General features: G+C 54.7%; 1 protein-coding gene across 6 annotated transcripts; it reads right to left on the bottom strand.

Annotated features, from left to right (window-relative positions):
- Nucleotides 1-934: 934 nt before the first annotated feature.
- Nucleotides 935-26,471, bottom strand: Cep131 (centrosomal protein 131). 6 transcript variants are annotated; one of them, XM_052756862.1, is made up of 26 exons: nt 26,198-26,342; nt 23,794-23,987; nt 21,397-21,491; nt 15,973-16,087; nt 15,601-15,722; nt 14,722-14,835; nt 14,024-14,170; nt 11,951-12,065; nt 11,229-11,345; nt 10,918-11,077; nt 10,429-10,523; nt 9,579-9,761; nt 9,072-9,248; nt 8,423-8,548; nt 8,110-8,235; nt 7,797-7,913; nt 5,489-5,591; nt 4,706-4,907; nt 3,960-4,067; nt 3,319-3,436; nt 3,126-3,200; nt 2,388-2,530; nt 2,115-2,292; nt 1,875-2,038; nt 1,285-1,345; nt 935-1,212 (listed from the first exon to the last, which is right to left on the bottom strand). In XM_052756862.1, the coding sequence occupies exons 2-26, from the start codon at nt 23,968-23,970 to the stop codon at nt 1,138-1,140; spliced, it is 3,213 nt and encodes a 1,070-aa protein (XP_052612822.1). In that variant the 5' UTR covers nt 23,971-23,987; nt 26,198-26,342; the 3' UTR covers nt 935-1,137. The 6 variants fall into 6 exon arrangements, 3 of the variants coding, with proteins under 3 accessions (XP_052612822.1, XP_052612823.1, XP_052612821.1); XM_052756863.1 differs by having other exon boundaries at nt 1,886-2,038; XR_008222272.1 differs by lacking the exon at nt 26,198-26,342 and adding an exon at nt 26,349-26,471 and having other exon boundaries at nt 1,150-1,212; nt 1,285-2,038.
- Between the last annotated feature and the right edge of the window lie 59 nt (nt 26,472-26,530).

The following is a 26,530-nucleotide window of genomic DNA, read 5'->3' as shown; positions in this document are numbered from 1 at the left end:
AGGCCCTCCCTTCTGGTCTGAACCGCTGAACAATAAGCTGAGGGTCCAAGAGCCTACATACTGAGCTAATAGGAAATGGGGGAATGATACCACACCATATGCAATCTTGTAACCAGCCTTCTCTGAGGTACCCAGGCACAGAGCAGGCTGGGGACTCGGTCATCAGGTGGCACTTTGCAGAGGAGCCATGGACTAGTCAGGCCCTTATAGGCAGCAGCTTCTAGGAAGCAGCAGGGTAGACTGGTAGCCAGCTACACCCCACAGGGTCTTCCAGGGCACTGGCTCAGGGCCATGGCCTGTCTGGGAAGATGTTGGTTCAGTGAGGCCTGCTCCAAGATGCTGCTTCCCATGTATGGGCTACAGCCTTCACCTCCCACCTTGCAGTGAGGCCACCTAGGCTGGGAAGTATCAACAGCCCACCAAGCAAGGCAAAGGGTACTGAGAGGTTCTTGGGTTCAAGTCTCACACCCTCGTGGTGGTTCAAAACTGTCTGTAACTCCAGTTCAAGGGGATCCTATGCTTTCTTCTGGCCTCTGCGGGTATCAGGCACACAGGTAGTACACAGACATACATGGAGGCAAATCACACACACATGTAAACTTTTTAAATGAATAAATACATATTTAAAAAGAAGAAGCTGAGGTTTCTGGACTGGGCTAGAGACATAGTTCCTTCCAGGAGGTGAGTCTGCTTCCTCTGGAGAGGCCGAGGTGGGAACAAATGGCCACTGCCTGCTGGAGACTGGAGCTGAGAGCAGAGGATCTGGCTGCAGGCCACTCCACTTCCCTGTCAGCTTGGACAGGTGGGAAGAGGGCGAGGCAAGGGTCGGAGCTAGTCCTACAGCCATGAAATGGGGCTCTCTGTGGTCTCCAGCTCCCTGCTCCCCAAACCCAACACAGTAGAGAAAGACGAGCCAATGACATGAAACACTAAATAACAAAAAAACTAACGTGCTTTACTATAAAACAGCTGCAGGCAAGCTGACAGTAATGTCCTGAGCACTGGAGTTCCATGAGAGGGTGCCTCTCACACCAGCTGCTGGACTACCCTTAGTCCTGTGTCTTGGGACGTAACGTGGACACCAGCTGCAGGGCTGAGCATCTGCCTCAGTCTTGGTTTTTCATCCCAAGAGTGATGTCATTTAGCATTCAAAGATGGCCGTCTGTGTTGCTCCAGCAGCTCCTCTAGGTGGTCCGCCCGCTTCACAGCAGCCTGCAACACATTTCAGTCAGGCCCTGGATGCCCCGACCCCAGGCAGGCCACCACAGACCCAGAGAGACCCACCTCATGCTGCTTCCGGAGACTGCTCACGACCTCCCCCTTCTTTGCTAGAGCGGTCTTCACCCTGCAGTGATGTGCAGTGGACGTCTGTGCAGCCCCCAACTTGAGTCCCAGGTCAGCCCAAAGGGTCTCAGCCCTGCTGACCTGGGCCACCGTCTCCATGAGAACCAGATGCTAAAGTGGTTCTTGGAAGGAAGGGGGTTGGGCATGGTGCTGTGCAGACCAAGACAGGTGAGCAGTCACCTCATGACTTTGTCTTATTGTCTGTTAGCCACACAGGCGGGCAGCCTCAGCCTCAGGAAGTGCTAAGATTCTGGGTGCTCACTGTCACCCTCCCTGCAGCTGGCCCTCTGTTGAGCAACAGCTGACCCAGCCAGAATCCTAGCTCACCCTCTTGGAGAAGCACAGGTGGGTCCTTGCCAGCCCTGATGCTCCAGAACTAAGTGACACCCAGAGGGAAGATGCCCAGTCTTCCTGAACACAGAGCTGGAAGCCATGCGAGCTCCTGCTCCTGGGCTATGTCTGCATATGTGGAGGAGAAAGGAAGACACACCACTGCTCCCTGTGCCCCACCTGAAGTCCGGACCACCCACCTCCGATGCACCTCATCTAGCTCCATCTGCTGGCGGGCCCGCAGCTCAGCAAGCTCTGCTTTCACCCTCTGGCTCTCCTCCTGGGAGGCTGCCAGCTGGTCTGCAAACTCCTGTCGGACCACCTGGGCCAGGCTGGCCCGCTCGCTGCACATCTGTGTGTTCACCTGGGCAGCAGATGAGGCTGTGAGCAGGCTGACAGGATGGAGGGCTCCGGTGGAGAAAGGGCCTGGGGCTACTCACCGCACGCACGTCTTCCAGTTCCTTCTCCTTCTGCCGGACTAGGGACTGCAGGCGCTCCTTCTCCCCTTCGGCCTCGCCGAGGCGCCCTTTCAGCTCTGTGCACCGCTCCTGCAGCTTCCGCTCCGACTGCTCCAGCTCCAAGAGCTCCGTTTCATACTTGTCCCGCACACGCTTCACGCTGGCAGGCAGAGGCAGGGGGCGGTATGAAGACAGCCCACCCCCTCTGCTCTGGGCCTTCCCCATCTGCGGAACTAAAGGCAGGGGGCAGCTCACCGGCTCTCGGCGGCCCTCTCGCTCTCCTCCTTGGCCAGTGTCATATCAGCCTCCAGCCGGTGGATGACCAACTCAATCTCCTGGTCTCGGCCTTTTCGGATCTCCTCCTTCAGCTCACGTTCCCTGGTCAGCATCCATGCTTCCTGAAGGACACATAGCAGTCTCAGAATCTGCCACCAAGACAGAGGCAGGACTATCCTCACAGGCTCTGGGGAATGTTCCGTGCTTTGAGCCACAGGGAGATGCATAGGTCAGGGCTGAAGGGCTGCCCAGACCCCCAGAGGACAGTGTCGTGTTCTCAGGACGTCCTGTGAGCACAGAGAGACGAGATGGGCCCTGGGTAGTATGGCTCCTTGGATAAGGAGGTCATCACTGTAACAGGCTGTTCCTCTCTCCTAGAGAACCAGAGCTGAAGACAGTCAACTGTTCCTGTCTGCTAGACAGGCCAAGCCACAAGAGCGAATCTGCCCTGTGGCCAAGGGGCTCAGGATCTGGGTATCAGCCGACTCTGAAGGGCACAGGCAGGGTGACTCCTGGAGAGGAGGGACAAATCCTCTCAGATCTCCAGGATCTGCCCAGCCCCGTTTCCTCCTGTTCTGACTCTAACCTTCCCGGATCCACACGCAGACAGAGTAGCACGGCACAGCTAGGAAGGACCACCACGCCCCCAGGCAGCTGGAGTGACACCCGGAAGCCAGCATCCCGAGGGCCCTCAGCAGCCCACCTGGCCGCTCCTACCTCCTTCTTGGCACAGCTGGCCACCCATGCCTGCCTCTCAGCTTCCAGCTGCTCCTTCAGGGCTTTCAGCTCCATCTGGAGGGGACAGGCTGTGAGCAGCCTGAGGGCCACTCCAAGGCCCTGCCCACCCTGTTGAGGGGTCAGGCATCAGAGACCCCCCCTCCGCGCATTCCGAGAGGGATGGCACGCCAACCTGGTGCCTCTGCTCTTGCTCCTCCCGGCTTCTCTCAAACTCGGCTCTCAGGGTTCGAGTCAGGGCTGTACTGCTCTCCTCCAGCTGCTGCCTCAGCTCCTCCAGCTCTGCCCGCTGCCTGCAGGCCAGCAAGAGTCAGGGAACAAGAGGTCAGTGAGAGAGCAGCTGGGCAGGCCAGGGGTCACGGGGAGGAGGAGAGCGGCCCCCGGGGGTCACGGGGAGGAGAGAAGCGGCCCCCGGGAGTCACGGGGAGGAGAGAAGCGGCCCCCAGGGGTCACGGGGAGGAGAGAAGCGGCCCCCGGGGGTCACGGGGAGGAGGAGAGTGACCCCCGGGGGTCACGGGGAGGAGAGAAGCGGCCCCCGGGAGTCACAGGGAGGAGAGAAGCGGCCCCCGGGGGTCACAGGGAGGAGGAGAGTGACCCCCGGGGGTCACGGGGAGGAGAGAAGCGGCCCCCGGGAGTCACAGGGAGGAGAGAAGCGGCCCCCAGGGGTCACGGGGAGAGAGCGGCCCCCGGGGGTCACGGGGAGGAGGAGAGCGGCCCCCGGGGGTCACGGGGAGGAGAGAAGCGGCCCCCGGGGGTCACGGGGAGGAGGAGAGCGGCCCCCGGGGGTCACGGGGAGGAGAGCGGCCCCAGCGGCACCTGGCTGCCTGCTGGCCCAGCCGCTCCTTCTCTTCAGCCACCTCATTGTAGAGTCGCCGCCGTTGCTGCTCCAGCGCCCGATGTTCCTGCTCCAGGTGCTGCTCAAACCTGCAGGACAGTGGGGACGCTTACACTACGGAAACTCTGCTGGCCACGTCAGCTCTCAGGGTCACTCTGTTGTTGGAGGGTCACAGCCTCCTTCAGCTGCAGGCCCAGACAAAGCTGTGAAATGGCCTCAGCCCAGCTGAGTCTGTGGCTCACTGTGTCCTCACACTGGCCTCTCTCTGCCCAGCTCCACTCTCAGGTGAGAACCAGGCACCTGGTTCTTTGACCTGAGCAAGCTCCTGCCATGGCTGGTATTCTTGTCCCTCCTGACAGGGTCAGTGGGTCATGTGAGAGGAGCCAGCCCGAAGGCCCTGGCCGTGAAGGAGGGGGCTGTACACTGGTGGCCACTGGTGCCTAGGCAGTCTCATGTCCCCTGACCACCAACTCCCAGGCTCTGACATCGGCCGAGGGCTGAGGGAATGAATGAGGCTGGCCTCTGCAGCAGAGCGGCCTACACATCACTTTGGGCTCAGCTTAGCAAGTCCCGACATCTGAGTACTGTAACAGCAATCTCATGTGAACCCACAACAGAATCTCAGCACTGGCCCAGGAGGTGGACTGCACAAGTCCCACACAGACTGCGACTGTTCCAGGGGAAACCTGTGGCCGCTCTAAGACCACAGCCGCCAGTGCCCTCCTACCGCTGCTGGGCACGCTCGCGCTCCTGCTTGCCCAGCGCCTCCTTCTCCCGCTCAAGGTGTTCCCGCAGCTCTTCTGCCTGGCGCAGGTGGCGCTGTGCGGCCTGCTCATCACGCTGCTGCAGCTCAGCCTCGTGCAGGCCTCTGAGCCTCCTCACTTCTTGCTTGTGCTTGGCAATGAGTTTCTGGATCTCGGGCTCCAGACCTGTGGGGACGGGGGTTGCACCAGCGATAAGGCTGCAAGACCCTCCCACCCAGCCACTGCCCCAAAGCACAGCAAGCCTGATCTACTGAAGAGAGAGAAGAGGCAGGGACTGCACCCCAGAGACCTAGCTCCAGGCTGTCCTGGAGACACCATCAGACCACAGTGGCTACCCAGGCCCTCGGTGTGTCTCCCAATCACACAGTGCTCAGGATCCTGGAGGAAGAGGACCTGTGGGAAGGCCAGGTTGAGAGTGCTCCCTAAAGTGTTCCCTAAAACCACCTAAGGGTCCACAGTTCCTTCACAAACCAACTCTGTCAGCTTAAGGGGCCCTGGTACTTCTTTTCTACAGTTCTGTTTTCTGCAGTGTGACCAAATGTCAGTCACCTACTGCCTTGACATTTCACACTAGCCTCCAAGAGATGGGAGACCCCTCAGGCTTCTGTGAACTGGGAGCCAGCAGCTGAAATGGAGTTTGCATCTACCTGCCATGGCAGCCTCCACCGGGCCACACCAGGGACACCTACGCTCAGTGCCACGCATATGGGACTGAGGTTACCACTCTCTCTGGAAGGCGTCCCCACCTCTGACTGTGATCTCCTTGATCTTTTTCGTTTTCTCATTGATCCACTTCTCGCGGCGGATTTTCTCAGTGGCACTCATGAGTTCTTTGAGTTTCTTAATCTCCTGAGTAAGAACACAGGAAGTCAGAATGCAGAGATGAAAGGGGCATCCTGAGTCCCCTGTTCCCTCTGCAACTCTGCAGAGCTCCTTCCTCTCCCCAGGGGTGGGGACCACAATACTACACATATTCCAGCCTGAGGCATCAGGTAGGGTGGTTACAGCCACTGGCTTGTAGAAGTTCCACCCCCGAGAGGGATGCTGCCAACCCCCGGAACTGAGGCAATAATACCAAAAGGCGGAACTCCTCCAACAAAAACATTAAAGACAGTACGGAAACTAAAGGCAAAAGTGATTTATAACCTTGTTTTAGCAATTCTCTCATCCCCAAATCTAAGCAATAGCCCTCATATATTCACCTTACAACCTCACTTACAGAAAGAAATTCTTTAACCCTAAGCCTTGCACATTACATGCTCTTAACAGTGTAACTTAGTAACTACGGAATCTATATACACCCACTGTGAAGAAAGCCCGGCTCTGCAGGGTCAGGTCACACTCACACCTGGAGGGCTCCTGAGCACCTCTGTTAACCTCAGCGCTTAAGATCTACAAGTCGGGCTGGAGAGATGGCTCAGTAGTTGGGAGCAGTGGCTGCTCTTCTGGTAGACCCGGGTTCAGTTCCCAGCACCCACAGGGCAGCTCACAACTGTTCCTTGGAAAAAGACTACTGGCCTGTTTCTCTCTAGTTCATAAAAAAAAAAAAAAAAAAAAGATCTACAAGTCTTGCCGGGCAGTGGTGGCACATGCCTTTAAGCCCAGCACTCGGAGGCAGAGCCAGGAGGATTTCTGTGAGTTCGAGGCCAGCCTGGTCTACAGAGCAAGATCTAGGACGGGCACCAAAACTACACAGAGAAACCCTGTCTCCAAAAAACAAAAACAAGGCCGGGCGGTGGTGGCGCACGCCTTTAATCCCAGCACTCGGGAGGCAGAGCCAGGTGGATCTCTGTGAGTTCGAGGCCAGCCTGGGCTACCGACTGAGTTCCAGGAAAGGCGCAAAGCTACATAGAGAGACCCTGTCTTGAAAAACTAAAAAAAAAAAAAAACCACTACAAACAAATGAAAAAAAAGATCTAAAAGTCTTAATGAACTCCAACTCTGTTGGGTACTGAAGTTCTTTTCTGCAGGGGAGCCAAGGACCAAGGGAGGAGGGAATTCCTGGGCTGACAGGGCCACCTAACAGCTGCAATCTCCAACGGGCACCAAAACTACACAGAGAAACCCTGTCTCCAAAAAACAAAAACAAGGCCGGGCGGTGGTGGGCTATAGATGCTGGGGTCTCTTTAAACAGAGCCAGCCCACCCTCACTTGGGTCTGGGCTCCAGTCTAGGGTACCTTCAGGGACGCCAGCTCTATGCTTTGGGGAGAAGCACAGTCAGGTGGCCAAGTCAGACTTTTTTTTGGGGGGGGGGGGTGTTTTTCGAGACAGGGTTTCTCTGTGTAGCTTTGCGCCTTTCCTGGAACTCGCTTTGGAGACCAGGCTGGCCTCGAACTCACAGAGATCCACCTGGCTCTGCCTCCTGAGTGCTGGGATTAAAGGCATGCGCCACCACCACCCGGAGCCTGTCCTGGATCTTGCTCTGTAGACCAGGCTGGCCTCGAACTCACAGAGATCCACCTGGTTCTGCCTCCCGAGTGCTGGGATTGAAGGCGTGCACCACCGCCGCCCGGCTGAGTCAGACTTTTAACCAGCTTCTGCTGGCCAATCAGGTGGGAGCTGAGGTGCCTGTAGAGCCAAGATGAGCGGGTTCAGTTACTCAGGGACTTCCCTGGAGTAGGCCAGGCTTGGACTTGTGGGTCCATGGCCACTGTCCTGTGAGAAGGGTGGTTTATGCTTACCTGGGATGTGGCAGCCCACACCTCAGGACCTGTCCCTGTTGAACACTTGAATATACAGTTCAAGAAGAGGGAGAGGCACACCAAAAGAAAAAAGAAAAAAGTAAAGCTGGGCATGATGGCGCACGCCTTTAATCCCAGCACTCAGGAGGCAGAGCCAGGCGGATCTCTGTGAGTTCAAGGCCAGCCTGGGGTACAGAGTGAGTTCTACGATACCAGGGCTGTTCATAGAGAAACCTGTCTAAACAAACAGAAACCTCAAGAAGAGGGAAGGGAACAAGGAAAGGTGCTGGGAATCCTGACCTGCATCCTCGGGCCACAATGCCATGTGCCCTGGGAACTTGTTCACAAGCTGGTATTGGCCAGGGAGCTCACCAGTTCGTGCTGCTCCTGCATCTGGGCCACGCGCTCCCGACACCGCTGGTCCCCTTGCTTCAGCTCAGTCACCACTGCCTCGCACTTCTCACTCAGAATCTTCTTGTCTTCAATCAGCTGCGATGGGGGTGGGTGAGGTTCTGATGCCCACCTAAGGCGCCTCTACTAGGCCAGCCAGCTGGAGAACCACCCTGGGGCCTCGGGCACCGTGGTCCTGCAGTTAGCGCTGCGCTCCGACGGAGGGACAGCGACGCCAACCCTGGGTCTGCAGACCAACTCCTCTCACCCCACAAGCCTCCCAGAGCTGAGTCACCTGGTCAATGAAGGACAAGTGCCGTTGGATGGTGGCCTCATAGTGCTCCTTCTGCTGCCGCAACTGCCGGTTCAGCTCCTTCTCTGTCTCCTTAACACGTCGGATGGTGAGGTCACGCTGTTGCGCCTGCAGGAGGTATGGACAGGAGGTACTGGCACTGGGTCCCTGCCAGAGACCAAGGGCCATGTGGGAGAGAAGACAGAGACAGAGCCTTGGGGATGACAATGGCCCAGGCCTTCAGTAGGATGCTGGCAGTCCCCATGCCGGCTAGAGCCCTGGGGTGATGGCTAACGGTGGACTCTGACGGACTCACCAGAGCTCTCTGCAGTAGAACCATGGCCTGCTTCTTTTCCTCGACCTCCAGCTTTAGCCGCATCATGAATGTACTCCCCTCAGACCCCAGTTCCAGGGGCTTTGGGCCCGCCTCCGGCACCAGGCTCTAAGGATAGGACAAGCCTCAGACAGGCCACACAGCAGCTACCACCCACTTGACGCCCATGGGAAGTCACTCCATGCTCCCAATCTACCCTGCTGTGAGGGAAAAACAGCTGCACAGGGCGTCTGGTCAAGGGTCGGTGGGTGACAAGTCAACCCATGGAGACGGCATTCGTTATTCAGTGCAGAAGGAGGGCTATGGCCTTGATGCTCTAACACAGATCGTCAGACATGATCTATCCACTCCTGACCTTCCCACCCCCCATGAAAACAAGACATCACTCCACTCATCGTGGTCACTGGTGTTCACTCAGGAAAGACAGCCCAAAGAGACCAGAGCCCAGGGATGTCAGGACCATCCACCTAGACAGGACAACCCATCTAGACAGGAGCCCAGAGTGGGAGAAGACAGTCCTGTCTGCCTTCACCTCTGTTCAGAACTCAGGACTGGGACTGCTTGCTGCATAAGGGTCTTGCAAGTGATCACTTCCCGCTGGCAGCCACCCAGGGGCCTGGTGGCCGACTACCTCCCGCTGGGGTGCTGGCCGGTCCTGTCCCGACTTCTCCATCTCATCTAGGAAGCTCATGATGCTCTGCAGCTTGGCCTCTGAGAGCAGAGTCCCATCATCAAGTGGGCCTGGGGGTGCACTCAGTTTCCCAAATTTCTCCAGGTTGTCAGCTGTCAGGGAGTTGATGTCATCCTCCTGCAGGTGGTCCAGCATTGGGAGCTGTTAGGGAAGCCTGAGGACTTGGGGTCCCTCAGGGACAGCAGGCAGTGAGGTGCGGGGTCAGTAAGCCTGGCTATGGAAGAAGGGCCTCCTGCTGCTCAGACCTTTGAGAATAGTACTGCAGCAAGAGAGGTGTGAACCCTCATAGGTCACTGCGCCTCAACCTCAAGGACCAGAAGGGAAGGGAGAGCAGAGGTCAAGAGGCCACATCTGGTCCTTGTTAGGGTCCCACCTAAAACAGGGATATGGCGGCACCAGCCTTCCCTGACCCCACGAAGGCCTCCTGACCTACTCGTGCCTGCTCACCTCCTCGGTCCAGGCATATCTGTCTTTGTGATAGGTCTTCGGGCGGGGCAGCGGCTCAGGCTCCTCCTCCAGTAACCTCAGTGTGTCTAGCAGCTCATCCAGGGTTGCTCTGGCCCTGATCTTGCTCCTGGTAGTGCCCAACACTTCCAAGTCCTCTCTGGCTACATCCTGGGAATGGATGTCCTACAGCAGTCAGGCAGGGAGGGAGATCAACAAGGCTAGTGGTGACTGAGAGCCACCATGTACAAGGCCCACCCAGTGCTACCCATCCCCATGGATTAGTGCATCTACCTACTGGCACATATCTCAAGATGCCATGCTCAGGGGAGAAAGGGCCCTGCCCAGTCTCACACTGAGAAGTCTTGTGGCCTTGCTGTACCTTTTTTTTTTTTTTTTAAGATTTATTTATTTATTTTGTATACAGTGTTCTGTCTGCAGGCCAGAAGAGAACACCAGGTCTCATTACAGATGGCTGTGAGCCACAATGTGGTTGCTGGGAATTGAACTCAGGACCTCAGGAAGAGCAGCCAGTGCTTTTAACAGCTGAGCCATCTCTCCAGCCCTTGCTGTCCCCTTTGAACTTCCAGTTCCTCTTTCAAGGAGACGGACCCAGTAACCCTCCCCCGGCGACTATGAACTCCTGGTAGACTTCCAGAGCAGTTCTGTGAGACCTCCCCCCAGTGAGATCACCAGGCTGCTGTTTCACATCACAACAGGAGCCCTCCTGGCATCCTTTCACGACAAGGGACCCCAAGGCTGAAGAAAGGGCAGGGAAATATCAGCTTAGGCCGTCCAGGAATGACATGCCCCAAAAGCCAAAACCAGAGGTGAAAGGGTACTGTGTCCAGACCTGTGGCTTGTCCTCTGGAGGCTGCTGGGGCTCTGGGGATGACTCAGAGGCAGGAGGGCAGGGGTCTCCAGGGCCTGTGGGGTAGATGCTGGCACCTATAAAACAGAACACAATGTCATCCCTCCCAGGGCCTGAACGTGGAGGTTCCCTAGGAAGGATCCAGGTACAAGCTCACAGACACATTAAGGGTCCCCTGGCCTTCCAGGATATAAAGTTGTGGGGGAAGAGGCACAACTCCATAATGCTGGGCCTCAGTTGTACAGGTCCCACTGCCAGGATGATCTGTCGAGGCCTGGGCACCCTCAAGTCCAGCACCACAAGTGACCCAGGCAGAAGCAGATGTGGGGAGTAATGACCTGGGGCCGAGATCCTAATCCTGCAGGTGAAAGTCACAAAGCCTGGCTACAACTCGAGGATTGAGCCTGGCAGAGCCTGCAGCTCCTTCCCACCACAGGCCTCCCAGAACATGGTGGACTGAGAAACACTCACTGGCATTGTTGGCCTTGAGGGCCTGGTGGGCGGTACTGCCTGGCATCGAGGGTGGCTCCTGGGTGGGTCGAGGCTGCCCCGGTGCTCTGGTCTCTGGTCTGTCTTTAGGCGGCCTGTGCTCAGCCTCACCTGCCTTCTGGGCTCGTTTCTGCTGCAATTCCTGACAGAGGAGCATCTCTGAGCGGCTGCCTAGAGCAGTATGTCCCCATGTCCCCTTTCCCTTCTGCAGCCCAGCTGCCCAGAGGCTTGGTGCTCCCAAGCACTGGTGTCACACAGAATGGGCTGTAGGATGCTGCCTGGGTTCCCGGTACCTGAATGGCTGCCTGCCTGGCCCGGCGAGCCTTCTCCTCCCGGGCCTTCTTCCTTGCTGCCTCCTCCTGCCGGTGCAGGTCCAGAAGGTTCCCACTACCCAGCCGTTGCCTCTGCTCCTGCCAGGGAAGCCGAAGCCACGAACTTTACAGAACTGGACGATGACAGAGCCCTGGAACCAGCTGGATGGTCTCCACAGGACCCTGAGAGTCATGGGAATCTGCAGAGTCCACTAGCAGAGAAGAGATCAGATCCCCAGGACACTGGATCTGCCACCTTGGCTCAACAGAGAGCCAGCCCCACCCTGAGATGCATCGAGGTGTGTCAGGGGGTGGCAGCTCTGTAGCACTTAGCCAGGACCTTGCTCAGGGGGTCTCCTGACACATCAACCCCAACAGAGCTTTAAGAACCAAACAAGGCCGGGCGGTGGTGGCGCACGCCTTTAATCCCAGCACTCGGGAGGCAGAGCCAGGCGGATCTCTGTGAGTTCGAGGCCAGCCTGGTCTCCAAAGCGAGTTCCAGGAAAGGCGCAAAGCTACACAGAGAAACCCTGTCTCGAAAAACCAAAAAAAAAAAAAAAAAAAAAGAACCAAACAAGGCCCACAGAGGGGGGTCTGAACTCCATTTGGTTTGTCTTAACAACTCCACTGTGCGCTGTGAGCCCCTGAGGACTCTATGCCCAGCCCTTGGGTGAGCTTAGGTTGGCTTACACAATCACACTGACCTCCCGCTTAGACGCCAGCAGGTGTTCCAGGCTTGCTCCTGCTCGGCGCCTCTGTACCTGGCGGCGGTACCAGCGTTGGATGGTGACTGCAGCCTGGTTTACCTGGTGGATAAACCTGTCCAAAGAACCAGATTCAGGACCAGAAGGGGTCCCCAATCCCTGTGCCCTGGAACAAGAACTTGTTAGTCAAGTGTCCACATGGAAAGAGACAATGGTGGCTACACAGAGCCCCTTCCCACCATGCTGTGATGTGGAAGGCTAGCCCTTCTGGATTCCTTTAAAACCTAAACCCACCCTCCTGGGAAGCTACCCAGGGGAATACAAGTGTCAGTCTACAGTAGGTTTAATCATCAGAAAGTGAAAATGGCCAATGACAACTGACCACTGAGTGAACAGTGATGCTTCCAGGCAACAGGATACTGCTCGGGAGCAAAAGCAAGGACCAGAGAGCTGTGCTAGGCACAGAATCTGGGGCTGCAGAGAGACAAGAGCGTCAGAGCACACGGCACGAACAGGTCAGTGGTTGCTGAGGTCAGGGCAGAAGAGGACACACAGGGTGCGTGGCTGAGGGAATGGAGGGGAGTTGAAATAGTCTAATTATTTTTAGTGTTATTTATTCATTTATTATTTAAGATAGAGTCTCTCTATCTAGCCCAGGCTGGCCTTGAACTCAGAGAAATCCGCCCCCTCTGCCTCCTGAGAGCTGGAACTAAAGGTGTGCGCCACCACACCCGGTCACTGATTTGTTTTTGAAAGTCTCATGTATTCCACTCTGGCCTCAAATTCACCATGTAGCTGAGGATGACCTTGAACTCCTGATTCTCCAACCTCTATCCCCAAAATGCTGGGGATGCAAGCATGTACCACCATATACATCTGTCAAATGGGTACATTTTAAAACTAAACCCAATGGGCTGGGGATAAAGCTCAGTGGCACAGCTCCTGTTGAGCATATGCAAGCCTCTGGGTCCCATCCCAGCACTGTAAGGAAACAAACAAAAACTCAATAAAGCCGACTAAACAAAAACCGTCAACTCAGGCAGGTGGTGGCACACACCTTTAATCCTAGCACTCAGGAGGCAGAGGCGGGCGGATCTCTGTGAGTTCAAAGACAGCCTAGTCTACAAAGCAAGTTCCAGGACAGGCTCCAAAGCTACACAGAGAAACCCTGTCTTGAAAAAGAAAAAAAAAAAAAAAAAAAAAAAAGGCCAGCTATTGGTTTCCCTGGTCCTTGGATGCAAACCAAAAATAAAAAAATAAAAACAAAACAAAACAGAACCAAAAACCACCCGTCAACTCTGACCAGAAGGGCTTTACGTAGATCCATGTACCAAGGATGGTACCAGTGGTCCAAGTACTTTCAGCTGCCTGCGACAGGAGCCCATCCACAGAGGACACCAAGATGGAGCTGTGGAGGGCCGATGGACGGCTCCTGGCCTCACCTCCCTCCCACTGCCTACTTAGGACCCTTCCCTATACTCAGCCTCGAGTCACAGGCCAGGTAGGTGGTCTGGGTGGGAGTCCTGAGGCCACCTAGGAGGCTCCAATGCAGCTATTCACCCACTATGGGGGCCTGGCAAGGAGCCAGCATGGCAGCTAGGGAACCTCTAACGTGCCCACCCTGAAGCCCCAGAGGGAACTATCGAGGACAGCCCCACAGGCAGGTGGTTTTGTTCTCCTCAGTCTTTTATCTTCTTTCTGCTAAATGTGTCTTTAATTACCAGTTTTACCGAGGCATAATTACCATACTATAAACCCTCCCATTTGTGGTATACAATCCAATGCTTTTTAAAGCAAATTTACAGGGTTGTGCATCCATCAGCACAATCCAATTCTAGAACATTCCCATCACCCTAAAAACAGTCCCTGTGGTATCCTGGTTCCTGCCAAGCCCCAAGCAACCACAGCTCCCCTCCCTCTATATAACCATTTTGTCTTTGCACTGTAGACACATGGAGTCTCACCAAGTATGGCCTTCCATGTTGTCTAAAAACCAACTATTACTGGAAACTCTTAACATTGGCGTCACAGGTCCCAAGTCCCTCGTCCCCGCTCCTCCCTGTGAGCGGTCACCTCTCAGCTTCCTCCTCAGTCACCTCCTTCCGCCTCAGCAGGCCGGTGGCACCCCGGGTGGAGTGACTGCCACCAGAGACGTTCTTCCGAGGCTTCCCAAAGTCACTGCCCTCACCGCCCTCTCGAGCTGCAGCCTTGATGATATTGCTGACAGGAAAAAAAGAAGCCTAGCTCTGTCCCCAGCTCTGGGCAGGCTCCAAGACTGGAGCAGACCCACAGGCCGTGGTGCGAAGCTGGCCCTTCGGCCCCACCTTGCTGGTGCCCAGAACTACCTGTACGCCAAAGTCCCACTGACTGCCACCCGGGTAAATGTATTTTACATTTACAAACAGAAAGAGGTTCTCAGAATAGGAGTCCAGATCCAGAGAGACTCAAGAATTCTGAGGACCACTGACTCTAAGTGAAGCCGCCCTGTCAAGGTACAGGGCTTCTCTGCTGCTCAGTTAACCCAAAATGTGGTACCTTTTTGGTTCTGTATGTGGGCAGGAGCTTCCTTCCAGCGCTCCACCCTGAGCAGAGGCCTCAGTCTCCCCAGTCAGCTGTTTGTTCCCCCTAGGGAGCTGCCTTAGCCCAGACGGGAATCACTAAGAGTCAAGAGCCCCATCACGGGGCTCATATCCTCACATGAACACAGCACACCCTACCTGGGGCCCACCCCTAGGTCACATGCTCCCTGTGTCCATGCAATCAGGCCTTACTTGAGGGAGGGGGCTGTCTGGTTGGAGCTCTTGGGAGGTGACACCTTCTTCAGGGAGGCGTAGTGGTTATGCACCATGGTAGTGACACAGTTGCCCACGGCTCCTTTGTTGCTTCTGGCAGAGAGACAGGGAAAGAGGACACAGCCAGGTTTTGTTTGTAGCACATGCTGCTGTAAAAACTCACAGTGCTTATTGTGGCAATGATCAAACACCCCTGGGACCCCATGGCCCGCACCCCAGCGGCCAAGTCTTTTTGGGTTAGAAAAGCCCTTTCTTGTACCCAAAGGAGGTGGATAGTGTCCCCTGACCCCCAAGGTCAAGGGATGCACACTTGCTTTGGAGGTGGCCTAGAGTATGCTTTCTCCAGTGGCTTGCTTCTCCGTCTATCAGGGAGGCCACTGTACCAGGACCTGCCACCTTGGCTACTGCTCTCAGACATGCTTTGGTCTGTCATGTCCCTGCTGAGCATGACCCCAAGAGTGACAAACAGAGCTCTGACACAGGCTCACCCTTCCTTGGCAGGCAGGTTGGGAGCCCCAAGGTGACACAGTCCCACCTCCCCACATCTGATGAACCTTCCAAGTCAGGTACAGCCGGCCCTGAGGGAGCTTACTAGACCTGGAATTTCCAGAAAGTACAAGTGGTGACTCAGGCCTCTAAAGGGAAAGGCTGCCCCAAGGGAGAGGGGCATTCCAGAAGGCCTGCTGGGCCTGAGCACAGCTGCATCCCTTAAACAGTGGTCAAAGGTCCCTTCTGCGCACGATACATCTTCTGGTCTCCTCCTTTGGCTGAGGGGAAAGCCATTCATTACAAAGTAGCTTGATGCAGCTACAGGAAAGACCCAGAGTTCCTGGACCAGGAGCACCTGGTGGATGATACCTGTTGTTAACAGTGAAGCTGGGTGCCAGGGCACACTCCTTCCTCCGCGGGCCCAAGGCAGAGTCAAGGGTGCTGGGACTCTGGACGCTGGCTGGCAAAGCAAAGCCCCTAGGCTGGTCATCCTGTGGATCGTGCAGACACTTCTCAGCCTGGGATACCGGGAGCATACCCCAATACCAACAACAGGCCCTGACACCACGAGGCACAGCTGCGGTACCCAAGGGACCACAGTTAGACCAAAGCTCACAAGCCCAACACACCCTCCTGCAGCTGTTGCCCCTTTCTCTGCAGAGGCAGGAAGGATGTGGAGGGAACTAGATGGTGATCCCGGCAGGAATACCAGGACTCATGGCTGCTACACACTACCCTTACCAGGACGTTCCACGAGGCTTCCTTCTCGCTGGACGCCTTGCTAAGACTGGCCACCCTCCTCCTCCCACGGGTGCTGCCCTCAAAGAGCATCAGGAAGTCGCTGGGCTCTGCCGGCCTGTGTCAAAGAGAGGTCAGCACACAAAGTCCACCGTTAAGGACGCCAGGAAGGCAGGCAGGCCCGTGTCTTACAGGAGGCAGGAAGGCATGGCTCCAGTACAGGAGTCTGGTCTTAAAAGAAGTCAAGCCCAGTTTAAAAGAATATTTCTTAGAGGCTGGAGAGGTGGCTCAGAGGGTAAGAGCACCTGCTGCTCTTGCACAGGACCCAGGCTTGGCTTCCAGCACCTACATAGGGGCTCACGACCCTTTGTAACTCCATTTCCAGAGAATATGACACCTTCTTCTGGCCTCTGAGGGCAGCAGGCACACACATGGTGCACATCAATGCATATAAGCAAACATCATATACATAAAAAAATGTTTCTTAACCCTGACCGACATTCCTACCTGGCAGAGATGCCTCAGGGTCTTGCAGACAAGGTCTGGAAGCCTGGGGAATCTGGGTAGTCATACTGAGTCTAAGGATCAGGGGCCTTAAGATGTGTGCTACCAGCTACTGCTACTACCATCATCCCCCTACAGACAAAGAGCCACACAGAAATCAGCTCAACAGAGTCAGGGTGACAAGGAAGAGCTGGTAGACAGCAGGAACTCCCCCCAGGTGGCCATGGACATGCCAAGGTCCGAACCTGAAGGATTAAGAGCATTTGGGGCAATGCCCTGTGTGAGGCCATTGTAGCTCTAACAGCCAGTATAGGCTGTGCGTAGGATGGTACAACACAGCAACACACAAGAGTGAAGCACAGACATGCCATCACACAATGAGTCCTGAAAACATGATACTCAGGGAAGGGCCAGATACAGGAGGCCAGGCTATGTCTGATTTTAGTTATAAGAATGTGCAGGCCAGACAGATCTACAGGGACAGAATGCAGACCGGTGGCTGGTAGAAGCTGGAGGACACAGAGGGCCTTAGCAGATGTGGGGTAATGAACACTCTAGACAGGACCATGGTGCCAGCTGCACTGAAAATAATGCCTGAGCCAAGATCTGGCTCAGTAGCAGCATGCTTGCCTAGTGCGTGCATGGCCCTGGGTTCCATCCTCGGCACCAAGAAATAAGCACATCTTTGAGGTGTCCTTGAAACGTAAGCTATATGGCACAAGAATTACATCCCAACAAAGTGGCCAAAAAAAAAAAAGCAGCAAAGTTGGCATCACTTGGCTCTCGGCTGCCATTTCTACACTCTACAGGGAAAAGGGAGGGATGATGGGCAGCTAGTTCCCAGAAGGCTCCTCGGCTGTGGCCTGTCTCTTCTCAGCCCAGACATATCCCTGCCAAGACCGCCACACTGACAGACTCCACACACTGTTACAGGCTTCAAACATCACCCCTGACAGAGGCCAAGGCACAGTGCTGGCATCGACAGCCATGTTTCCAGGCCACAGAAGAAGGTACCACAAAATCCACTTCCATGTGTAGAGGGGTGGGCTCATTCTGCACAAACATACAAAGCAGGGAGGTAATAGGGGAGAGATGATTTGTCCTGACTCATAAACCATAGAAGGGACTAGACACAAGGCGGTGCTGAAATCCAGCAAGGCTGCTGAACACAGAGTCAACACTGAAACCCATCAGAAACAGAGAGAAGACCCAGCACACAATGGCAGGGACTGTAAGGCCCGAGACAATCTAGCAAGAAATATGCAAGACTCTCATGGACACTGGGGTTGGTGGAAGTTGGCAGAGCTCATGAAAAGTCACAAAGAAGTAAGGATCAGAAGTAAGGGGCACAGGACTGAGGACAAGCACAGACCTTCTCTGACGGTCATCATTTAGTAAGCATGGGTACAGAGAGACATGGGATAGAACGGGGCCAGCAAAGTAGGACAAAGGGGCAGGGGACAGGACATGAGGCCCTGCAGAGAGCCACAGCACTCCATGAAGGAGAGCACTATTGTTTGAATCTGAAATGTCCCTTATGCATTCAGTCCCCAGCTTGTGGGACCTTTAGGAAGTGGGGTCTGGCTGACGGAAGTAGATCGGTAGGCCCATCCTTACTGCTACACTTCTACCAGCCAGACCCCACTTCCCAAAGGTTCTGTCTCCAGTCCAGCATGCTCCTCCCCATTTCTTATCTGCAGCAGTGCAAGAAGTTGCCACCACAAGCTCTCATTGTCTAGTGACAGCCATGCAAGGGGTTCAGAAAACCGGGACAGAAGAGGAGGGCCGTTGCTGTCATAATGTAGCTATGATGGCCTTGGGAACTGGTTTGTGGGAGGGATTTGGAAGTTTGGGGCTGTAGGCAAGAGAAGCCCTAGAATGCTGTCAGCGGAGCCAAAATGCTGATGGAAATATCAACAGTAAAGACAGTCAGGGGGCTTCAAATAGAAATAAGGAACTTGGCCAGGCGCCAGTGGCGCACACCTTTAATCCCAGCACTCAGGAGGCAGAGCCAGGTGGATCTCTGTGAGTTCAAGGCCAGCCTGGTCTACAGAGCGAGATCCAGGACAGGCACCAAAACTACACAGAGAAACCCTGTCTCGAAAAAACAAAAAAAGAAAGAAAGAAAGGAAGGAAGGAAGGAAGGAAGGAAGGAAGGAAGGAAGGAAGGAAGGAAGGAAGGAAGGAAGGAAAGAAGGAAGAAAGAAAGGAAGGAAGAAAGAAAGAAAGATCTTATGTGAGCTGAAGGCTACCTGTGCTACAGCAACAAATCTGGCTACACTTTGCCTGAGTCCTGAAGTTTTAGGTGAGGCTGAGTTCAAAAGCAATAGACTAATTTTCTCAGCAGAAGAAATTTCATGACAGTATAGCATCCAAGCCGAGACTTTTAGGATTTTAAAAACACACAGTATGAGGAAGGATCATCAGCCTGGGGATGGGTCACACAGAGCAGCTATATTAACACTCGCACTTTGTACCAGGAGAACAGGAAAAGTTCCTTGATACAGACCCCACTGTCAAAGGCTCCAGGATGTGAATATGTGAACAGTTCAAAAGACATTCATGGGGCTGGAGACACTGCTCAGTGGTTAAGTCCCCAGCTGCTCTTGCAGAGGACCCAGGTTCAGTTCTCAGCACTCACATGGCAATTCACAACCATCCTTAACTCTAGGTCCAGGGGATCTGACACCCTACTCTGAACTCTCAAAAGAGAGAGGAAAGAAAGAAAGAAAGAGAGAGAGAGAAAGAGAGAGAGAGAGAGAGAGAGAGAGAGAGAGAGAGAGAGAGAGAGAGAGAAAGAAAGAAAGAAAGAAAGAAAGAAAGAAAGAAAGAAAGAAAGAAAGAAAGAAAGAAAAGAAAGAAAGAAAGAGCTGCAGTCTCTGGGATGCTCTGCTGCAAACCAGCTAGGAAGACATTTTCTGCACTTAGCTGCTGAGGTCCAGTGAAGTCCAGATACATCTTGAGCCAGCAGAACATGCAGAATGCAGGAGTTACAATAGGTTTCCGGAGGCTGTGTGCAGTGAGGCTGTATAGTGAGCAAGCTACATATGAAGATGTCAAGACCAGGCTGCAGTGTGGACCCGAGAATGGGGGGGGGGGGGGGGACAAGCCTTCCGGAGCCCAGCTGAACACACTATGAGCCCCCAATGCCAGATATGGCTGCAAGACTGGCTGTTTGCCCTGCTGGGCTGTGGGTGTGCGTTGGTGTGACTGTTTCTTGATGTGCCCTGTCCTTCCACTTTGGAATAGGAATCTTACTCTGTGCTCTGACATGTTAGATATAAATAACTTGTTTTTTATTTTACATGAGCTCACTGTTACAGACTACAGGGACTTTAAAGTTGGACTGCAAGCATTCCAAATGATGACATGGTCAGGAACCTATGAAGATAAGGAGTAGGAGACTGGCTTAAATGGTGTATTCAGGTGTCACGCTGATAAGGAGCGGAGTTGTATTGGGTTTTGTCAACCTGACAAAATCTACAATCACCTGGGAAATGGGCCTTTGAGCGTGACTGTGTGAGACTATCTGTGATCCCTTAATTTGAGGCAGGGAGATATGCCCATTCTTTCTTCCCAGTGTGGGTAGCACGGTTCCTTGACTGGGATCTTGGACTATATATATGGAGAAAGAGTTGAGAAGCATGTATCCATCACCCTCCTCCAACTGCAGAGTTGATGTGACCAGCTGCTTCAGGTTCCCGCTACCCTGACGTCACTGCAGTGACGGACTGGACCCGAGTTGTGAGAAAATAAACACTTTCTTCTTTAGATGATCTCTGTCGGGGTATTTTATCAGAGCCAACAGGAGAAGAAACTAAGCCAGACATTCAACTGCTAACACATGCAGGCCTGCTCTCCACCAGCCAGAGAAGCTCAGATATGTCTGCAGAGGGTTTCCTGGAGGTCTTTAGTGAGCACAACCACACCGTATACACAGACACGCACACTACACGCACCAAGCCCACTACTCACACTGCACACCCATAACTCATACCATCCATACCACACAAACACACCACAAACTGAATACTCTATAACACATGCCACACATGAAGCATACTCCACAAATCCGTATGCCACAGACATGTGCATGTACAGCCCCCTGTACACATCCCCACGCCCAGCAATGTCACATGTGCCCACCCCACACCCCCAGGAGATCCTGCATTTTCAGCCACCGGCAATTTGGCCAAGTGGACATGCTGAGAGTATGGCACACTGTCTCTAAATCATTGCAGCCTATTCTCTGTTACATCCTGGGCCCTGAGGTTGCTGCTTGGTGGACTGTGAGCTGAGGATGTCTGCATTTGCTCTTAGTGCAGCTCCTATGTTCCCAGAGGAGGGTCCACCTTGTTTGGCTCAGAACCTATGAGTATATGATCGAGTCTCATTAAGTCTCACACCTGCTGCTTGGGACAATTCATGCAAGAGGGCCTTATTGTCCCTCTCAGCTCAGTGGCACTGGCCACTGCTGGCTTTTTGCTGGCCTCCCCAGCACTGAGGTTCCAAGATGGGGTCAAAGGGAAGACTCAGAAGTGTCCCAATACTGATGCCTCCTATTAACAGTGCGTTTTGACATCCAAAGGGCAGGAGAGGCTATAGCTGAAAGATGTGTAGATAAGGGCCCACAAGCAACCTCCCTGAGTACTCCTGAGGAGGTAGGACAGAGAAGAGGTGGAGGAGCGGGGGGGGGGGGGGGACGACTGACCCTGAGGGCCCAGGATCTCATGTCCAGCAGAGATGGAGCAGGACAGAATGGATGCTCTTAGCTGTCCTGAACCCTCCTAGCTCAAGAGAATAAAGCCAAATGGTGTGAGAGTCGCCCGATCCCACTGCCCAGCGAAGACCATGACTGACAGAGCTGGAAAAGGAAGAAGAGTAGCTGGGGGTTGCAGGTGACCTGGAGTCACAACAGGTTACCTGGGGGAGCCGGTCCATGACTGGTTGACCTGCGTAGTGCTGTTAGATCTTCGAAGATTGTTGATAGCCCGGGAGCCCCCAGGCCCTGTGGCCTCCTGTAGAAGGGAAAGGAAAACCTAGTTAGTAGAGAAGACCTTAGACACTTGCCAGTGGCTCAGCCAGGCCAGGCCTGAGAGAAATCATTGGGGAACAAAGGAGTGTTCTGGGTTCCAAACAAGGCTCTGAAGGTGGTACATGGACAGTCAAGGCCACAGGACAGGATGGATGGGAAGCAATTCTAGGCCTAGCCATCGGTGGGTGTGTGGGGCAGGGCCCCAGCCTCTGGGAGCTAGGTGTACTGCACAGAGTAGGGAGCCCTTCACCCCTGCAGTGCGGGAGGGCACAGGAAGTGGCACCAGGCCCGACCAGGAACTGCTCACCACATGCCACTGCTGTCATCAACAGTGAGCCTAGTGTTCTCCAGGGGTGGAAATGTCGCACTGCAAGGATGAAGAGGAAAGCAGGCATGGCCGTCTGCAGACCAGGGGTGGCCACGGCACCCCAGCGGCAGGCTCACCTCTCCCTTCCTTTGCCCTCTGCACTTTAAACACCGGCACATCTGACCGACTCTTTAGTTTTTCCCCTTGGTTTTCTGAGACAGGGTTTCTCTGTGTAGCCCTGCCTGTCCTGGAACACCTCTGTAGACCAGGCTGGCCTCAATCTCACAGAGATCCTCCTGCCTCTGCCTCCCAAGTGCTGGGATTAAAGGTGTGCGCCACTGCCTGGCCTGACCTACTCGTACTAATACGGAGCTGCCGAACACATCTGCACAGTGTCAGCACTGCACCAGTTGTTTCGGATGCCGCTTTCCTTTCCCCTCTTTTCCTAACAGAAGGTTTATGTTCTTCACACTAAAGAAAGAGGTGAGGGTGGGCCTTGTGCTCACTGAAGGTTATCAAGGTGGAGAAGAAGTGTTCATTAGATAAATAAGGTCATGGGCTAAAAACCTTAATGCTATCAGTGCAAAGGGTAGGTGTCATCAGCCCAGGAGCAGGAGCCTCCCGGAGACAAAGCTAGCTCACTCCACTGTCACATATGTGGTCTCTTGGGATTCCAAGGCCTGCCCAGGGAAAATGCTCTTCAGAATCCCTATGAGATAAAGCAGTCAGAAGAACCAACACCAGGAAGATGAGTCCTGGCCAGGTGAGCTGTTCTTTCATTAAATACACCAGGGCTAGGGTCACCCTACAGAAATGAACAGCTGGACCATCCCACAGGGAGAGAACCTGGCAGCTTTCTCCACATAGCTGAGCCATACAAGCTGTCACTGAAGGAGAGACTGGCATGATGGGACTGCTCTCGGCAGGAGGCCTGGGAGAGGCAGCTATGGGTCCAGGTGGCTGCAGAGGAAGCCCTGCCGTGCAGCATGGGTCCTCAACCTTACCACACTGTCTCCATGCAGCAGCAGATCTTTGATGGATGCACACATGTGGCCCTCGCTCACCACTATGCTTGGGGCTTCAGGGCAGTGGAGGGATCTCAATAGGAAGGTGGAGGGACCAGGAACTTAAGAGCAAAGCTGTAGCTACGGAGCAGTAGGGTCAAGAGTCACGCTGGCCTGAGCAGCCATCGCTCTGCTGAGGCAGCCTAGCGACGGGTTTGACATCCCAGGTCCTTGGTCTACTGCAGGAATGTGTCCAAATCAAATGTTCTTTATCAGCTGGCTATTCCTGTCCCAGAACACAGCCCGAGCGATGTAGGCCTACCCCATCTGACAGGGATGGCTGTTTCAGAAAGAAGGAAGAGGTGAGTCTTTTATCCAGAAAGGAAGCTTCACCCCAGCAAGGACCTGCTTCTCAGTTAGAGTCACAGACTGGAGGTAGCATCCAGGTCATGCCCAGGTTCCTCTCTGTTCTAGAAGTTCAGGCCAGACTCAGGCACAGCCCTGGTCCCCAAAGCACTCGATTCCTCTCTTGGCCTGGCGAGAGTGCCTAGCAGACAGCGGCTTTGGGTGGTAAAGAGTCCAGCTTGGCCTCTCATGGTCACCTCATGGATTTCTGAGTGACACCCCCAACCCATGCCCCACAGAAGCAGGCTGGGGAAGGAAAAGCGGCTCTCCCCAAAGCCCCAACTCCTGCCCATCTGCCACCCACCCAGTTTCTACAAGGCCACAGTAGCACGTCACCCTCCCACTGGTCCACCCACTCGGAGAACCTAAAGGAACCTAAAGGCCATGGAGCAAGAGGGGCAGGGTCTGAGCTAGAAGGATGCAGGTCCACCCCAGGGCAGCTCGACAGGCTTGTGAGGTCCAGCTCTCCCCGCCCAGGGGATAACCATGGATATGAGATAGATGTTCTTGGGAGGAACTATACCCAGAGACCAGACGCCACTCCAAAGGGCCCTGGCGCCCACACTCACCAATGCCTTTTTTCTCGGCTCACTGCCCGTGGCCACAGACACGGATCGGACAATGGACTTGGTGGCAGATGCACTGCTGGGGCGCTGGGACATGGGTGGAGGGAGGCCAACCAGACTCAAGTCCATACCTTCTGGACTGCCTTCAGGAGTAGCACTGATGGTCCGTGAACCTTTCATGGTAGACCAGGCTAGCTCTGAGACAGAAATGAGGGACACAGTCAGACACCATGGTAGGGGCCAGGGATGTGGCTTAGTCTCCACTTAATCTCCAGCGTGGCACAGAGCCAGGTATGGTGGTGTATGCATGGAATCCTGGTGCTCAGAAGGCAGAGGCAGGAGGACCAGAAATTCAAGACTATTCTCAGATATATAGTGAGTTCAATTCAAAGCCAGCCTGGGCTACATGAGGCCTTGTCTAAAAAACGATAGAGGATGGAGCTTAGAGAGGTAATCCGGTACTTAAGAGAACTTGCTGCTCTTCTAGAGGGACAGAACTTGATTCCCAGTATTCACATCAGTGGTTCACAATTGCCTGTAACTCCAGCACCAGGGGATCTGACACCCACACACAAATTAAAATAAATATATTTTTTTTCCAAGACAGGGTTTCCTTGTGTAACCTTGGCTGTCCTAGAGCTCATTCTGTAGATCAGGCTGGCTACAAACTCACAAAGATCCACTTGCCTCTGCCTCCCAAATGCTGGGATCAAAGGTGTGCGACACCACCTCTTGGCATAAATAGATTTTTTTTTTTTTAAAGATCTACCTGCCTCTGCCTCCCAAGCGCTAGGATTAAAGGAGTTCTCGACCACCGCCCAGCTTAAAATTTTCTTTTAGAGACAAAAAAGAAAAGACAAGACACGTGGAGGAATCTCAGCCCTTGCACTCACCACCTCAACCAGCCCTGGACATCTCAGTCTACCTGCCATCTAACTCTGGAAGCTCCCATTAGGGATGGTAGCTCAGTCAGGAGCATAAGATAAGACTGCTCTAAACACTAACAGGGCTCTGAATGGTGAGAAGTGAGCAGCTGAGGCATGGCCTTGTGGGCACAGGCCAGCACTCCCAGAGGGTGGTAGCAGCAAGCAGTGGTGGGCGTGAGTCTGGCCCTGCCACTTACCCTAGTCCTTGATTAAAGGACTCTACCTGTTCAGGACATTCTCTGCATTTAAAAAAGTACATCTTTCTGGGCTAGCCTGAGGTTCAAATGTGACTCTGAGGTTGGACCTCGGAGATCCCTCAATAGCTTTGACGGACTGTAGCAGGATGTGAAACCATAAAAGTTCCTGCATCACCAGAGAACAGAGTTCATGGGCGTTCTGTGGTCTCTGGTCTCTTCCACACTACATCTCTGGCCCAACCACTGGGTCCTTGCCTTGAACAAGTATAGCAGCCCCATCTGGCCAGGGCTCGACCTCACATCACTCACTGAATCCCTTCTGAACCGTTCTCAGCTCACTTCACACCCTAGGGGAAACAGCTTAAGACAGAATAAATCTGAACACCTGACATGTCCAGCTCTGGCCCTGTCCTCTGCATTAACCAAACTTGCCTTCCTGTTCCCCAAACCCAGGTAGCGCATCCCAACACACCTCTGCATCTGCAATCCCCTTGCCTCCAAACTATCCATCAGTTTTCCTTCTATCCAATTGCTTTGCTCTCTAGGACACCCTTGAGAGGACAGGGACCATGCAGTCTCAGCGCCTGGCATGTGGAAGGCACTGAAGTGGTGAGGACTTAGGTGAGAGATAGGGACATGGGGCAAATGCTAAGTGATTACAATCCCCTTGCAGAGTCCAAGGAGCCAAGAGCATACACTCACCATAGTCCAAAGTGATGCTGCCTTGGTCCTGACATCCAGGTGTGTGTGGTGGGGGGCAGTGTCCCTACTCTGAGGCTGCTCTGCCATCAGTCTGGCCAGTGTCCTCAGTTACATATTTCTGGTTGTGTGGGTGAAACCTAACACCTTCCCCTACTTGGCACTGGCCACACCCGGGTGGACTCTGGCTGGCTCCTGAGCTGGTGGACATGCCTTTCCTAGCCCCACGTGCAGCCAGTGAGGTTCTGGGCGGTAAACATAGCCTCTCCATGGAAACCTCCAAGCCAGCTGGGGAGGCCAATCTCACCCCGGTCAAAACCGTGCCGCAAGCTCGCACAGGATCGGGAGGGGCAGGAGCCTGCTCCCAGGCCCTCGGGGGCCAGCTGACCCGGAGAGGCAGGGCCCTTGGGCAGTGCAGTGCTGCGTTCCTCCGCGGGCGACCCGCATCTCCCAGGGCCCTCGGGGCTTAAGGCAGGGGTTCCGGGCCGCCCGAATGGACCCCACGGCGATCTCCCAGGGCGAGGGGTACTGGGCACAGGCCATCCTCGCTGCAGGGCCCGATCCCTCACCGCGCGATGCCCTCACCTGCGCGGGCCCGGCCTGGGGCGCAGGGCCCGTGGGCTCGGCCTGGCGGGCACGACTGCAGAGCCACCCGGGGCCCCACGGGGCTGGCCTCGGCCGTGGGTGACAATAAAGAGCCGTCCGCAGGGGCGAGTGGCGGCGGCTAGCAACCAACCTGGCGCCTCCCCCGCTGTCCGTCACGCTGGCCCGCCTTTACAACGCGCGCCGCTCAGGGATTGGCTCTCCGGACGCCCTCCGATCGTCGGGCAGCTCATTGGGCCGCTGGGCTGTCCTGCAATTTCCGGCGTGGGAGGAGCAGCCGAAAGCTGAGGCGGAGTGGAGGCGGGCGGGGGGCGG

Source organism: Peromyscus californicus, unplaced genomic scaffold, assembly GCF_007827085.1.
Source record: "Peromyscus californicus insignis strain IS unplaced genomic scaffold, ASM782708v3 Scaffold_3__1_contigs__length_106647218, whole genome shotgun sequence".
Lineage (NCBI taxonomy): Eukaryota > Metazoa > Chordata > Mammalia > Rodentia > Cricetidae > Peromyscus > Peromyscus californicus.
This window is presented reverse-complemented; position numbering and strand designations above follow the sequence as displayed.